This window comes from Bos mutus, chromosome 10, assembly GCF_027580195.1.
Source record: "Bos mutus isolate GX-2022 chromosome 10, NWIPB_WYAK_1.1, whole genome shotgun sequence".
Classification (NCBI taxonomy): Eukaryota; Metazoa; Chordata; class Mammalia; order Artiodactyla; family Bovidae; genus Bos; species Bos mutus.
The window spans coordinates 71864382-71880442 of NC_091626.1; the positions used below are offsets into that span (position 1 = coordinate 71864382).

General features: G+C 49.0%; 1 protein-coding gene across 3 annotated transcripts; it reads left to right on the top strand.

The window, feature by feature from the left end:
- Positions 1 to 636: 636 nt before the first annotated feature.
- RMDN3 (regulator of microtubule dynamics 3) lies at positions 637 to 15988 on the top strand. 3 transcript variants are annotated; one of them, XM_070378224.1, is made up of 13 exons: positions 637 to 774; positions 1159 to 1352; positions 3175 to 3421; positions 3837 to 3980; positions 8288 to 8576; positions 9437 to 9539; positions 12502 to 12562; positions 13767 to 13842; positions 14006 to 14083; positions 14321 to 14419; positions 14691 to 14744; positions 14877 to 14957; positions 15262 to 15988. In XM_070378224.1, the coding sequence occupies exons 2-13, from the start codon at positions 1166 to 1168 to the stop codon at positions 15313 to 15315; spliced, it is 1473 nt and encodes a 490-aa protein (XP_070234325.1). In that variant the 5' UTR covers positions 637 to 774; positions 1159 to 1165; the 3' UTR covers positions 15316 to 15988. The 3 variants fall into 3 exon arrangements, with proteins under 3 accessions (XP_070234325.1, XP_070234324.1, XP_070234326.1); XM_070378223.1 differs by lacking the exon at positions 637 to 774 and adding an exon at positions 781 to 916; XM_070378225.1 differs by lacking the exon at positions 637 to 774 and adding an exon at positions 781 to 916 and having other exon boundaries at positions 3232 to 3421.
- Positions 15989 to 16061: the final 73 nt, after the last annotated feature.

Genomic DNA, 16061 nt, shown 5'->3' on the forward strand with positions numbered 1-16061 from the left:
AAACAAATTGAGCTGAAATCAAATAAAGTCTGAGTTTTGACCGAGGGTTAAGGAAAGGTGGAGAGAGGTGGCGTTTTCCAGGTAGGGGTTCAAGACAGAAAGAGCAGCAGTGGAAAAGGTAGAAACGTTGGGTATTAGGAGCATATTCCGGGAACACTAAGTAACCTGGTGTGATTGAGGGGAAATGGAACCTCAGCTGTAACCTGGTGTGATTGGAGGGAGATGGAACCTCAGCTGGCCAGACCACGGAGTTACTGCTCTGAGCATCCACTCCAGGCAGTCTCTCAGCTTTCCCCTGTTTGTGCGTGCTAAGTCGCTCAGTCGTGTCCGATTCTGTGCGACACTATGGGCGGTAGCCCGCCAGGCTCCTCTGTCCATGGGATTCTTCAGGCAAGAATACTGGAGTGGATTGCCATGCCCTCTTCCAGGGGATCTTCCTGACCCAGGGATCGAACCCGCGTCTCTTACATCTCCTGCATTGGCAGGCAGGTTTTTTAACACTAGCGGCGCCAGCTGGGAAGCCCTGGTCACTTTTACTCGCCTTCTAACCCATTCTCGATTCGCCTTTCCAGAGCTCTGCTGGCTCCGCCCCCCTGGTAGTGCCTGTGGCCCCGCCCCCTAGGGAAAAACCTGGCAACGAGGTGGAGTCTCGAAGGGCTGCTCACCCCCGCCTTCTTATAGGCGCGCGAGGCTGCTAGTTGGCACCGTTTGATGACGTCACGGTCATTGACAGAGAAGCCTCGGCCTTCGCCACAGTAGCTAGCGGTAGTAAGAGTGAGTTGAGGTCCAGACAGGCTGGGGCGCCTTCAAAGGGCGCGGCGGAAAGGCCAGGGTTTTGTAGCCAGGGCGGCGGGTTTGTGGTCTGCAGTGTCGTGAGGCTGGGGGGGGGATTTGGAAGCCCATCGACCTGACTCCGGTATCAGGCTTAGGGGGCGTGTTGGAGGGGAGGCTGCGAAGGGCCGAGTGGGCGGCGTGGTAGTCAGGCCTGGGGGCTAGCAGAAACCTTAAGGTCGGGACTAGGGTGAGGGTGGCGAATGCTCGGGGTCTGGGCAGGGAGATTATCTTACAGGGTTCGGCTTTGGCGATGGGTGGACCACACTCACGAATCTCTCTCCCTTCCTTCGCCCGCTTGCTCCTGGTGGCTCACGCGGGCTGCAGGTGTAGCATGTCTAGTCTGGGGACCTTGGGTGGCGCCCGCGCCGGGCTAGGACTGTTGCTGGGCACCGCCGCGGGCCTTGGATTCCTATGTGCCCTTTATAGCCAGCGGTGGAAACGGACCCAGCGCCGCGGCCAGAGCCAGAGTCAGTCCAACTCTCTGGACTACACGCAGACTTCAGAGCCTGGACGCCAAGGTAGGAGCGGGGCTATTGAGGCCTCAGTGACTGTTGAGGGGGTGGGCTTGGGGTCGGGGCTGCTTGTAGCAGAACCTGCGGGACAGGACAACAGGAAAAACTAGGCGGGTGGGTGCGGGGCCCGAGAGTTTCAAGTTTGGGGAAAGTTTATCGAAAAGGAAAAGCAGTCTTCCTCTTCTGTCGTCTTTTTCCTGTGATCCCAGGAAAGTATATAGTGAAAAGGCTTAGCTTTCACTTTTAGTTCTGGCCGCAGAAGTGCTGTGTATGTATTAAAGTTACTTGCTTAGTGTGGTTGAGGTGTTTAATAAGTAAAGGTCCGAAAGAAAGTAAAAAGAGAATAGTCTTGGAGAAATTAAAATCTTTTGAGGCTTATGTATTAAATTAGGTTAATATTAACATTCGAAGACACCTTGGAGACTATATAGTTCAAGGTTTTGTTTTTTTAAATCCTTCTTATGAGTAAGTTGAGATTGAAAAAAGTTGTGTAACTTTCCCAAGGCTGTCACAGAGCAAGTAAGTGGCAGGATTGGGCTTGGTCACCTGGTCCTGTGGACTTCCCACAGCATGGGGCCGGGAGTGCACTTACTGCAGTTGAAGCTGAATATGGCTGGGAGCCAGACACAAATGGTTAGTACTTTCAGTTTTGGAAAACTTTAATGTTAACCCATTAGAGCAAAGCATCTAGGGCTCGTCCAAACCACTCCCCTCATGTGTGTGTGTGATAGAAGAGGGTTCAAGTCATCTTGCCTCATGTTCATTGGAAACACATGTTTCCTCTGATGACCAAATGCCAGTTAGTTTTTGAAGAGTCTTAAGAGTTTTCACCTTAGATTGCAATTGTTTGTCAGCATTTTAATAAGCTGGTAGTAACAGCGCTGCAAGTGTGCTTGCCCTTCCTTTCTTTTCCTTGTATTTTGTTTGTTGGTTTGTAATTTCTCAGCTGTAATCTTTCTTCTACTGAGGTTGGGAGGTGGTAGCCACATTCCCAGGGATCTTTCTTGCTTTACATACTGGAACATTGTTGGGTCTGTACAGTAATCCAGCCTTTATTGTTACTAGATTTCCTCTAACAGCTTTATGCTTGCTTGGACTGTGGGTCCTGCCTTTCTGGTTTCTCTCCTGTTTTTACATTTCCCAGTCCACTTGTCTTAGGTATCCGTTTTCTAGCATTTTAGAATTTACTTAGAGCTCAATTCAGGGCTTGGTGATGATGTTTTTTCCCAGTGGGGTTTGGGTGGGTTTTTCCTGGTGTACCTTTTCTCTCAGTAACTGCCCCTGTTTACCTTGCCACTCTCTGATAATACTAAATGAAGCTCTTGAGAGGAAAGAGTGTTCTTTGCTATTCTTTGTAAAGTGCAAGATCAGAATTTGAGTGAGCTCAGTTTCAGTTTTGCTGTGTGGTAAGGATTGACTGCCTGGGATTTGGGCAGCAGGGCAGCTATCCTGCCTTCTAGGTATCGCACTCTTGCGAGAGCATTCTACATTATCTGCCAAGGTGTACAGTGCTCATGAAGGGCCCTGGGTGCAAGGTTTTTGGAACAAAGGGCTCTTGTGGACTTTTTTGTTTTTTTCCCTTTGGCCATGCTTGCAAGATCTTAGTCCCCTAGCCGGGGATTGAACCTGGACCCTTGGTAGTGAAAGCATGGAATCTTAGCCACTAAACCACCAGAGAATTCCCTGGAGAGCTCTCGTTTAAAGATTGGGACCTTGATTTTTTTTTTTTTCCGGGTTTGTTACCTGGGACTTGTGAATATCTGACCCTCAAAGATCTTTATACATTGAACTCCAGTGAGAAGTAAGAGTTCTTGAGTTCTGGGTGCAGGATCTTCTCGTCCCTCTAGCCCACGGGCATCGCTGTCTCCTGTCCTCCGTCCTTCAGTCAGGCCGTTGCGGGCAGCCCCGGGTGAGGCTGGTGATGCTGCAGTGCTCTCAAGCCTTCCACGAGGGCAGGAGGTGGTACTGGACCGCCTGGAGTTCGTGCTGACCAGCCTGGTGGCGCTGCGGCGGGAGGTAGAAGAGCTGAGGAGCAGCCTGCAGGGGCTTGCTGGGCAGATTGTGGGGGAGGTCCGGTGAGTATTGCAGCCTTCCTTGCTGCCTTGGCCCCTGCACCCTAGCTTTTCCTCGCCCCGACAGCTTTCTCAGCCTTTGTTGTCTGTCTGTAAGGACACAGCCAGTTTTCTGGCTTCTCACCTCTCTGGCAGGGAAGCCATGTGCTTGATTCCTTGCCTTACCTGAGTTCTTGCTGCCTTTGGGCCCTCAGGGTCTATTGCAGCAGCTGAAATACTTTGTCCTGTTTAACCTGGTCTGCTCTGTAGGCTGGGTCCCGCCAGCTGCCCTTCTTGCTCTCCTGAGGGCAGAGACCCCAGAGTTTCTCTGCTTTGGGCCCTTTAATGAGCAGCAGTAGTAAGAGGCTCCCTCATGGTGAGGGGAAAGGCAGGCTGGAAGGGCCTAATGGCACCCTCTGGAAAGGAGCTTACTTTTCAGATCACATATGGAAGAGAACCAGAAAGTGGCTCGGCGGCGAAGGTTCCCATTTGCCCGGGAGAGGAGTGACTCTACCGGCTCCAGCTCTGTCTACTTCACGGCTGCCTCAGGAGCCACGTTCACGGATGCCGAGAGTGAAGGCGGGTGAGTCATGTCTCCTGGAGACAGCTGTGGCTTCAGCCAGGTTACATTGTGTAAAAGTAATGTTCAGAATGAAAAGTTCACACCAAGCTGCTGTAAATAATTTTTAGAACAAGGTAAGGATATAAACAAATGAAATACAAAACAGTTGAAATAAGAAAAACCATCCACCACATGTCATCCGGACAGATGGGAATGTTTAACAGCAGTTAGTGTTTGCATCTGTTATTTTTCTCAGAGTAGGTTTGCTTTTTACCTAGTTATTAGATCCTTTATTTTTGTTTTATTGTAACGTCGGTTGGGTGGTTTCCTGTTATCAGGAGGACTTTGTAAGCTTTGTCTTAACGGCCGTATTTCCTTCACTGAGTGACTGGGCCAGGTCTACAGAGCTGTCTAAGCGCTAAGCACGCTCCCTCCCTCGGGAAGTTCTCTTCCCACGGGGAGATCCACTTGTGCGCCCTTGCCCTCTTCACAGGTGGGCGGTGACTCACCTGAGTAACTGGTGGGCCAGCAGGTCTGGCCATAGGCCTTACTGTGAGACAGGGCTGCAGGCAGGAGTCTGGTGGAACGCCCAGGTTGGTCAGGCTGAGGGCTTTTTGGTTTTAAACCACTGGTGCCATTTTGAAATTTCCATCCCACGGATGGAGTCTGAATGAACATCTTCGTTGCAGTGCTGTTAATAGCAGCGTCTGCCCGTGTCTGCTTCGAGGCCGCCATCCAGGTGGCCCACGTGGGGTCTAGAGGCTGGTCTCTCTTTGTGGCCTTTGCTGACCTTTCTCCCCCTTCAAAGAAGAGGCTGGTGAAGTGAGCAGTCAGGCCTGTCCTTTCAGGGCAGAACGACTGGTGTAGCTCCAAACATACACATGGAAACCAGAAGCTAAACCAGTCATTCATGATCTTTGCAGCATGTCCCTCTTCAGCTGAAACACTTCATAATATTAACCAGTTTATTCCTCCTTTGTGACAGACAGGTGGGAAGCACTTCAGAGGTATTTCCTTAGTCTCACAAAGGAGAGAGAGGAGCATCTCTTAAGGAGCATTTCTAAGCAACCCAAGGAAGCCAGTTACTTGACATTTGAACTTTATGAGTGTGGAACATAAGGACAGGTCACAGCTCTGCCCAAGACTAGGATAATAGAACTCAAACCCCTTCATGATGATTTTAAGAAATTGTACAGGCTTCTGGGGGCAGCACGAGCCAGAGTGATTAACCAGGGAAGTTTATGGGTGCTTCGTAGCTTAGGGTGCTCACTGGGGCTCCCAAAGCCATACAGGGCAGGACAGGGCTGCCAGCTGCCTGTAGCAGCTGGAGAGAAAGGGTGGCTTCCTTAATAACAGCTCCAGCAGGCTTAGCCTTGTGACCGATCCTGTGGCATGTGGAAGCCGATGGTCGTGCATGGTGCAAGACTGGTTTAGCCGACTGCTCTCAGGAGCAATGGCCGTGGTGAATCATTCATTTGGTCATGGTCAAGGAGACCAAGCCTTGGGAATGGCTTATTATTTTTTTTTAATTTTATTTTTAAACTTTACAATATTGTATTGGTTTTGCCAAATATCGAAATGAATCCGCCACAGGTATACATGTGTTCCCCATCCTGAACCCTTCTCCCTCCTCCTTCCCCATACCATCCCTCTGGGTCGTCCCACTGCACCAGCCCCAAGCATCCAGTATCGTGCATCGAACCTGGACTGGCGACTTGTTCCATATATGATATTGGGAATGGCTTTAAACCTGTGGGCCCTGGGGAAGGAGAGCTTCTTTGAGGGATGAAAGAATAAGACTATTTGATGGACAGCTCTGCGCCACTGAAAGCTGTGTTCTCGCTTTCTTCCAAATAAAACAGCTCCCAGGGGATCAGCTGAATATGCCAGAGTCCGAATCACTGGGTGGGTCAGTGAGCTTGTTCCCAGAGCCTTGTTGCAAATGCAGCTTTACTTCCCTCCTTGCAAAACCCAACTCGCCCTAATACCAGCTCCCCTGGCAAACCTGCCCAGGCATTCCAGCCAGGAGCCACTGCCGGCAGCCTCATTGCCACTCCTCCTTGGGTGTTTGCTTATCACCTCATTCCTCTTGGTCTTATCTTCCCCGCCACTGTGGGGTCAGGGCCCAGGCCTGCTTGTCTTTGCCTCAGCTCAGCACCTCTTACGGGGCTTAGCAGTTGGAGGAAAGAAATGTAATTGCTGGGAGGGCTGTGTGTGTAAGAGTCCTTGATCCCTGATGCGGGGGCTCCCCTTAAGGAGCAGAGTTGGCCTCCTTGCCTCAAGGGAGCCTGGAGTCCTTGCTCCACAGTGGGAACAGTGTGTCTAGCTTGAGTGCACAGGACCAAAGGACCTTTTCAGAGGTCTGTACTCATCTCAAAAGCTGCCGGGCATGTTGAACAAAAGGGTCACCACTTTTTCTCTGGTGGATTTCACCAGCAGGTGGGTATGTGGTCCAAGAAATGTGGGAGAATGCTGCGATACCAGCTGTCACTGGGTGGCAGCAAGGTCCCCCGACCTCTCCTTTTCCTTGCCCATGTGAACTCCCCGGCCTTTACGGCCCAGAGCGATCACAGCACTGAAGGACCTTCCTCCCTGCTTCCTTCCCTGGAGACTGCGCTCAGGCAGGATGAGAGCAGGGGTCTCTCCCCATATGCCGAGGCAGCCTTCAGCTGAGCAGGGAATGAGTGGGGTCTCCTCTTCTTTTTGCAACATGAAGTGATGAGACTCAAGCTTGCACCTGCCAAAAATTCATTTACTCATTTTGCCTCTGGGCCTGGTTGGGCTGAGTAGGGGCACTGGTAGCCACTGATTTGACTTTCTGGATGGGGCAGGTTATTGTCTAAGCCTAGGAGCCTAAGAGAGTTTCTCTAGGCTGCCCCTGTGTGGTCTTGCTCACCACCACCCAGGTTGGTTGTGAAATCTGATACCACTTTTCCTTGTCCCTTTTTTTTACTGCAAATTGCTTGAGGGGGGAGATACTTCTATAACCTCTTTAAAAAGCAAGGTTAAGAAGGTTTTAAATATTTTCCAATTTCTTGTAATAGATGTTTCTGGAGCCCCTTTGTTAAATGCATCTGAAAGCTCCCCTATAAAGAAATAGGATGGATGGACTGGACCCCAGGTCTGGTTACTCACTTGGTCCCTGTCCTCTCTGGCTTTGCAGACGAGGAGGACAGCACTTGGACCTGCAGTACTCAGCCCCCTTGACCTTAGGCTATCTTGTTGTGACTTTGTTTGTGTCTCTCCTTCGGGTCTGATTTGCTCCAGCCACAGGGATCCTACCTGTCTTTTATTTCAGGATGGAGGAAGGCCTATCCTTAAGTGACTCAAGGATCTTCCCTGTGTCTTGGAACCTGCTAGCTCAGACAGAACCTGCTTTTCTTTCACTCAGCCTGGGGGCTCTTTGGTGTCTGGTTGTGACCCCTCGAAGCCTTATCTTCTGCTCTGCTCGGTTTTTGTCTGACTCAGTTGGCAGTTGGAGAAAACAGTATCATTAGCTGCTGGTGGAGGCAAAGATCCAGGAGAAACAGTGGATGCAATCAGAGTTGAGCTCCCCAGGAGACACCTGGATGGCAGCCCCACAGACACCTTCCTAAGGGATTGCTTGCATCTTCTGCCTTTCTTGCTTCCAGCTGCAGCCCTCCCCTGCTCCCCCCACCAGTTCCCAAGGTTTCCAAGGGCTACTCCTGTTGTGGTTGAGGTTTGGTTACTGACTTGGAACAGAGGTATACATTGAATTGAGAAAGAAAATATGTATATCTGTGGCTACCCACAGCCACAGAGGCTGGCATCCACCCATGTTGGTTCTGGCAGGTGCATTTGGCTGATAAAGCAAAAATGATTGACAAACCCTTCCCCTCGTGAGCCATCGAGCTCCACCTACATCTGAAGGTTTTTATCTTAAACTTTTATTACTTTACTTATAAGAATATATGGTCCCTAAAGCAATCCCATCTAATACTAAAATATAGGGGGGATATTAATTCCTCTGCCCTGAGAGGTCTACTGACATTTTGTTGATACCTTTCTAGGCTTTCTCTGTTTTCTGGCAGACGTGGTGGTAGCTAAGTAGGGGCTTCTCATATCGGCCTCTGACTGTCACAGGGCTCCGAGTTGGTCACTCTTCCCCTCCCAGATCATTTTCCTGTGGTTCCCTAGGAAGCATTCTCTCAGGACTGAGTCCCCCCTCAGTGAGGGGCATGGCTCACGGTCAGTGCTGATGGCTGCAGCGCTGTGGAGAGCCCCTCTGTGGAGGAGGCTAGACCCCTGGTGATCTGAGGTTAAGTAATCCCCTCCCTTGCCCTTGTCACTTTGTTTCCCCGCCACAGTTACACAACAGCCAATGCTGAGTCTGACTATGAGCGGGACTCTGAAAGGGAGAGTGACGGTGACGGTGAAGATGAAGTGAGCTGCGAGACCGTGAAGATGGGCAGAAAGGACTCCTTGGACCTGGAGGTGGAGGTGGCTTTGGGTCTGGAGCCTGAAGCCCCGGAGGCTGGAGGCTCCCCTGGCCAGGAAGATGTGATGCCGCTCCTGCAGCAGGCAGACGAGCTGCACCAGGGCAGTGAGCAGGGCAAGCGGGAGGGCTTCCAGCTGCTGCTCAACAACAAGCTGGTGGTGAGGCTCCAACAGCCCGTCTACCCTCCTTCCCCTGCTCACTCCCACGAGTATGTCAGTGACCCTGCCAGGTGACATGGGAAGGGAAATGAGGGTGACACGGCGAGTTTCTGCATCTACCCTCAGGGTCGTACACCCTTTTCCAAGGAGGCCAAGTGTTGCCCCTAGGGGCCTGTGTACTCCCTGCCCCAGCGCTTCCTCCCCCACCACCCCCTGGGTCGTTGGCTCTGGCTCTCAGCATAGGGAGAAATGTGGAAAGAACTGAAACTTTCCCCTTTTATTTCCCTGAGGCAGACCCACAGCTGCTTGCCCCATTTGAAGTTTTCATCACCAGTGACAAGTGTCTGGGTCACTCAATCACAATTCCCTTCTCAAGTTCACTGCCAGAATTTATGCAGAAAGACTGAAGGCAGGAGAAGGGGACGACAGGATGAGATGGTTTGGTTCGGTGGCATCACCGACTTGATGGACATGAGTTTGAGTAGGCTCCGGGAGTTGGTGATGGACAGGGAAGCCTGGCGTGCTGCAGTCCATGGTGTCGCAGAGTTGGACGCGACTGAAGTGAACTGAGCTATAAATGCCCTCAGTTAGAATTTCCCTTTTCCTGGGCCTTGCCACGTGCTCTTGCTCTGACTCATTACATGTTGGAGTTGGCCTTCCCTCCTCACAGCATTGGGAGGCCAGGAGGCACCCACTCTGTGGGTTGTGCAGTCTACTGACTAGAGATGATGTCACCACCTAACTGCAGGTGAGAGGCCATGTAGATGGCCTGATATCAGTGTTTACGACACAGAGAGAAGGTCAGGGCTCCAGTTCTCTGCAGCTGAGAAGGGGCCCTCATCCCTCTCTTTGGATTGCAGCATGGAAGCCGGCAGGACTTTCTCTGGCGCCTGGCCCGGGCCTACAGTGATATGTGTGAGCTTACCGAGGAGGCGAGTGAGAAGAGGTCCTATGCCCTAAGTGGTAAGTGCTGACAGCCTCCTGGTGCAACTGACTGATTCTGAGGGTGGAGCCAGCCCAGTGGCTTGGGGCCCAGGGGACCCACCAAGACGCAGGCTATCAGGGCAGCTGGGGCTCAGGTACTCAGCAGGGACAGACTGGCTCCCAGAGACCCATTTCCTCCTGGAGACACAGAATAGTCTCTGCTTTTCTGCACGGTATGGGGCTTGAGTCACACAGGCATACGTGACTGTAGCACAGCTGGCCTTGAACATCAGTGATTTGAGCAGCGCAAGCACATACAGTCCATGGTTGCTTGGGCCTGAGGATTTGTTGTTGCTTAGTTGCTAAGTTGTGTCGGACTCTGCAACTCCATGGACTGTAGCCTGCCAGGCTCCTGTCCATGGGATTTCCCAGGCAAGAACAATGGAGTTGCCATTTTCTTCTCCAGGGGATCTTTCTGACCCAGGGATTGAACCCTCGTCTCCTGTACTGGCAGGCAGATTCTCTACTGGTGAGCCAGAGGGCTGACTATGTTACACGTGGATTTCTGACTGGGCAGAGGGCCAGTAACCCCTGCATTGTTCAGGGTCAATTGTAGTTGTTTCATTAGCACTCTTCTTTGTCCTAATTCTTTAACTACAAAGGGCAAAACCTTTCTTAACCCGAGGAGGGTTTTTTTTTTTGCTGCTGTTTAAGACTCTAGTTTCAGTTATGGAGCCTGTGGGGCAGGTGTTTAAGAACATAATGAGTGGAGTACGTTTGGTGAGTGCCAGGAAGGAGTAGTTTGGGAGAATACCACTAGCCTACAAGCCCGTGGGGTCTACTAGCCAGCTCTGTTGTCAGAACCTGTCCCCGGGCATGTAGGGTGCATCTGACTCATGCCAGGTTCATGGCCTGTCCTCTACTGTCGTGAAGTTAAGACCCTTGAGATTTTAGAGACTGGTTTTACAGGCAAGATGTGTCCCGCCTAGCTACACAGCCTCTGAGTCAGGCACCGTCGGTGGACTTCCACATCTTGTAGTACAGCCTCGCAGACATTGAATTTTTGATAATGTAGAGTCTGACAGTACCTCAAGGTCGTCATTCTATAAACTGTTGTAGAATTCTGCCAATACAGAAAGGTCAATTGAGCTGAATGTTTGATCTTCAGAAAAACCCCTGGAAGTTTTAACTGAAGGTGCTTAATTACTGTCTGTTTCTTTTCAAAAGTTTCTGCTACCTTTCCTGTGTTTCAGGTGAGGATTCTGATCAGCATTTGGGGCTGGTGTCTGGACTCTTGGTGGCAACAACCACCTTTCCTTTTCCTTTTGATCATCTCTTAGTACTAATAGCCAACGTGAACCCTGAAGGTGGAGAGGGAGCAGTGGTTAGAGAAGCAGCTATGCCCACACTGGTATGGCTCCTTGTAGCACCCCCAGACAGATCTGTTCCTTCTGGAGGTCAGGGGACTATGGAGAGACTTTGAAGGCTCTGCTCTGTGATTCTAGCCTTTTAGGACCATTGTTGGTGGATCTAAAGTTCATTTGGTGTTGCCTCTAGAAGCTGGACCATCAGGAGGCTGCAGGAACTGGTTGCCTCATTCTTCACCGTTATTTCCCTAGTGAGTGAGTGCTTTGAAGCGGGCAGAGTGAAGTCCCCTAAAAGACAGTGTCCCTCAGTGGTAGAGCCACATGGTTCTGCTTGGATAGGGGAATTGTAGGGTTCTCACCTGTTCTCTTTAAATGTATTTGTTGCATATACAAAATTATACCATGATTACTATCACTTATACATGAGGAAACATTTCAGATTAGCCAGCCTATCACCTTAACACCTTACTTTTGTTCCATTCCCTGTGTTCCCTTTCAAGCCCTCGCCATTGAAAATTTCTTTTTATTATTTCAAATTTTTATTATACAGTTGACTTAACAATGTTTCAGAGGTACAGCAAAGTTATTCAGTTATACCTAGATATACTTTGCAGATTCTTTTCCATTATAGGTTATTACAAGATATTCAATATAGTTCTCTGCTACACAGTAGGTCCTTGTTGTTTATCTATTTAATATATAGTAGTTCATATCTGTTAATCTCAAATTCCAAATTTATCCCTCCCCTTTGGTAACTAGTTTGTTTTCTGAGTCTGTTTTGTAAATAAGTTCATTTGTATCATTTTTAAAAAATATGTTTCACACATAAGTGATGTATATTTGTCTTTCTCTGTCTTATTTATTTCACTTAGTATGATCTCTAGGTCTGTCCATGTTGCTAAAAATGGCATTATTTCATTCTCTTTTATGGAAGCCCTCTTCTAATCAGATGTCCCATTTCGCAGTGTTCTGTTTTCTCCAGTGCGTAGGTGTAACGGTTCTCATCTGGAGGGCTCCAGCTCCTTGATGTTCTAGGGGACCCTTGTCAAGAGCCTGCATGTGTTTAGGCCTTGATTTCTGTTAGTTTTGGTGCCTGGAAAACTTGGGTAAGGACTACATGAAAGTCATCCTTGGTCAGATGCCAGGTCATTTGGCTCTAGTGAGGAGTTCTGGCCCAGAGCCATGGTTACTGTTCCTAGATCATGGTCCTCTTGAGAATCCAATCAAAGCTGTGGACCCTCTCAAGAAAATGGACTTATGCCTAATATTTCAGTGGGATTTCATGGACACCCTAAGGCCTATCCACAGACCCCAAATCAAAAACTCTCCAGGTAATGATCTACTAGGGCAACTGTGATTGCTTTCGAGTCCTTTTATATTTGCAGTGCTCTGAGCATGTCGGGTGGGTGTTGTATAGCTGGGACAGCTGATGACAGAGATAGGGAAAGCAAGGCAAAGTGGAAGTTATCCTTGAAAAGCTATTTGTATCTCTTCACTCTGCTCAAGTGCATAACTATTTATAAGTCCTGCTTGGGTGGGAACTGTGAGAGCTAGAGCAGACCATCCTCCCACAGCCTTTCCCGTGGAGGGGTCACGGGAGCCCGAGTCAACTCTGGATCACTTCTGTCTTACAGGAAAAGAAGAAGCTGAGGTCGCTCTGGAGAAGGGGAATGAGAATGCGGAGTGTCATCAGTGGTAATAACACCCTACAGGGCCCCAGAAAGAGCCCAGCATGGGTTAGAGTGGAGCAGAGCCCTTTCTTTTCTCTGCCCTGGCCAAACAGGCATTTGCCAGAGGCACCAGGAGAGGAAGCTCTGGCCTTTATTTTCATATGTCCCAATCCTCCCCCAAGCCAGGGACCCAGGGGAGTTTCCTTCGGGAAGTGCTTTGGGAGTGAGACAAGGGAAGAGTAGTACAGCTTCCTGTTGAAACTTGGAGAAATGAGTAGCTTTCTTATGTCATCCCTGGCTTCAACCTTGAGGCTCCTGGCTCCTCAGGGAGGTTGGGACATTGGCCGTTCCCCTCTCCCATACAAGCTCTTCATTCCCCTAGCTGTGATCCCTGGCTGGTGGTGGACTTTGGCTTCTTCGCTTTGCTGGCATGAGGAAACATAGATGTGAGCTCACCCCCAGGAAGTTCAGCAGTCAGTATTAGTCCACAAAAGCATCAGCCCTGTTTGTGATCTCATGTGGGCAAAGTCCTGCCACCTTGTGTGGGTCAGGGCCAACCTGGAGGCCTGGTTCTAGCATCTCAGTTTTAGTCAGTGTTCCTTTTCCACTCCCTGCTGCTTTCTGTAACTCTGCCCTCAGATTGTGAGCTGGAGAGGCCTTGTTTCCCCATCTGTTGCTGAAACTTTGCAGTGCCTCTTTTTAGATGCCAGGTCACTGTTTCTTAGACCTTTGTTTTTAAAGACAGAAAATGGGAAGCTGGATGGCTTTGTTTCCCTGGGAGGGTGTGGAGGAGAGGGCTGAAATCGGAGGCCTTTTCTTCCTCTGCTTCTGTTGCTAATTTTAGAGTATCCCCTTCCCAAACAGCTTCCCAGTGACATACCAACTAAGCAGACAGTGTATTCACGTTTCTTACACATTGATGCTGATTTTTAGAGACCTGCTTAAGTTTTTATGACAGCTATGGCTATACTGATCATGAGGGGACATTTGGATTGAGACCTTGTCTAAATTTTAAGTATAAAAGAGCCCACTTTTTGTACCCAGTGTACTTTGGGGAACTGTGAACCTACCACTGTATCTGCTGAAGAATATGAATTGGGACCATAGGTCTGTGAAAAGAGGAATTATGTACAGATGAAGTACTGGGCAGTGCCGTCAGCCCTGGGTGGGAAGCCCCTTCCTGGCAGGGACGGTCCTCAGTTCTGAGCCTGCCGCTGCTCTCCCCCTAGGTATGCAGTGCTTTGTGGTCAGCTGGCTGAGCATGAGGGCATCCAGAGGCGCATCCAGAGTGGCTTTAGCTTCAAGGTGAGAAAGGCTTCTCTTCCTTCCCTGGTGCTGGTCTCATGCAGATTACCTGCTCCAACCTAGCTCTTTGCAAAGGTGTTCCTACCCTACAGCTCTGTGACTTGCCTTTCTTCCCTTAGTAACTCTGCTCTCTGATGTTAACTTGTTTGTATTTCCGCTCTAGGAGCATGTGGACAAAGCCATTGCTCTCAAGCCAGAAAACCCCATGGCTCACTTTCTCCTCGGCAGGTGGTGCTACCAGGTGAGCTAGATTTCAGGGCTTGACACAAGGGCCCAAACTACCCTGAGACACTGATCACCTTGCAGTGAAGATCAGGTCACCTCAGCATGGTCTGGCTTATGTGTCCTTCCCTCCAGACAGTCATGGGAGTGGTGACTGGATGCAGTCCTATTTGGCCTCTTTTCCTTTCAGTACAGAACATTTATTGTTCTTAAAGATACTTAAGTTTATAGTTACACCTTGATCTTTTGATGGCAGGTCTCTCACCTGAGCTGGCTAGAAAAAAAAACTGCGACAGCCTTGAGTGAAAGCCCCCTTGGTGCTACTGTGCAGGATGCCCTCTCAAGCTTCCTAAAGGTATCAGGGAGGGAAGGGAAGGGTGGACAGCAGCCAGAAAGGCCGGGGTGACCTTGTTTTCCCTAAGGACATTAGTGTATTGGGAGGGGTTTCTGGTAGAGGGCAGTTTTATGTGTGCCTGTTCTGTGGAAAATGAGAAACCACTGGAAGGGCTTATTAAAAAAATGTAGACTCACTGAATCAATCTCCAGGTTGGATACTGAACTCTAATAAACTTTAGCCTGACTTGGATTTCGGAACCTCTTACTGAAATGCATTCTCCCTTCTCTAGGCTGAAGAACTACAGCCAGGATTTTCCAAAGCAGGAAGGATATATATTTGTAAGGTAAACTCATCTGCCCATTTCAACATAGATGAAATATATGTATGTTGATACTTTTTCTTGAAAACATACACTCATTCCCTTCTAGTCTCCTGGTGGTATTTCTCCCAGGTTTTCACTGTTGTCTCTTCTCAGTGCTACAAAGAACTAGGGAAAAACCCTGAAGCTAAAGAGTGGATGAAGTTGGCCCTGGAGCTGCCAAATGTCACTAAAGAGGTAATACTTAAGAGCTTTTCTAATACAGGGTTCTTTCACTGAGTCATTATGTGACTTTTCAGGAAAGAATGTCTTCCCGTGGTTCTTATTTCCCTCCAAAAGAGAGTCTGCACTTTGCATGTGGGATTTTTCGTATACATCTCACCTGGGGAGGAGACAGAGTTCGTAGGTTCCAGGTTGTCCTGGGAAAGTGGGAAAAAGACTGGTAATAGCAAGGAAGCAAAGGGCCCATTCTCAGGTACCAATGGTTTAGGAAATGTTGGCTTGGATTTAAAGTCCTAGTCTTATTCTCTTGTCTTCCTAGGATTCAGCTTTCCAGAAGGACCTGGAAGAATTGGAAGTAATTTTAGGAGAATAATCACATTTCAGTGGGCTTCATGACTCGAGGAAGGAAAAAAATTAAGTCTTTTCCCCTTAGGTCCTGCTTAGATCAGGAAACTGAGCAAGACTGCTTAAGGGAGTGTCTTGACTCCTAGGTCTGACTGCTGCTTGCTACAATTCCCCAATTTCTTCCTACTGGTTAATTTATTCTAATCCCTTACCTAATCTGAAATTGGGGAAGTACTTGAGACCTGGGTTTCTATTACTTTTTCCATAAAGTGAGTTCTCAAAAAATCAAGACTAGTATACACCTGCCCTAGGGTAGAGTGTGGATAAAACACTGGAGGCTCCCTTTCAACTGCTGCTGAGGTGGATGAACTCCAAAGAGCTATAGGAACAAAACACAGAATGTGTACTCTCTAATCTTTTTCACTGATTAATATTCAGAACCAAAATATATAGTCCTAAGATCACACACCCCAACCTACCAGGGCAGAAGGTCGGGGAGTCCATGGGTATTGCCTCTGCTCAATCTATCATGTGGATCGTAACTGTACTCCTGGGCTGAGCGCTGGACCACCTGACTTCCAGTGTCCTGGCAGCTTTTGGAACAGCAGTGCATAAGGCTTATGACTGAAAATGATGATCTGAAGAGTTGCCTGGAATATATTTTGGTATAAACTTGAAATAAATCCAAAATTTAAACTTAACTAGAAGTGATTATAATCCCCTTTCTATGTTTGTTTTCATCTCCTTATTCTTTCTTGGCACTTCAATAACTGT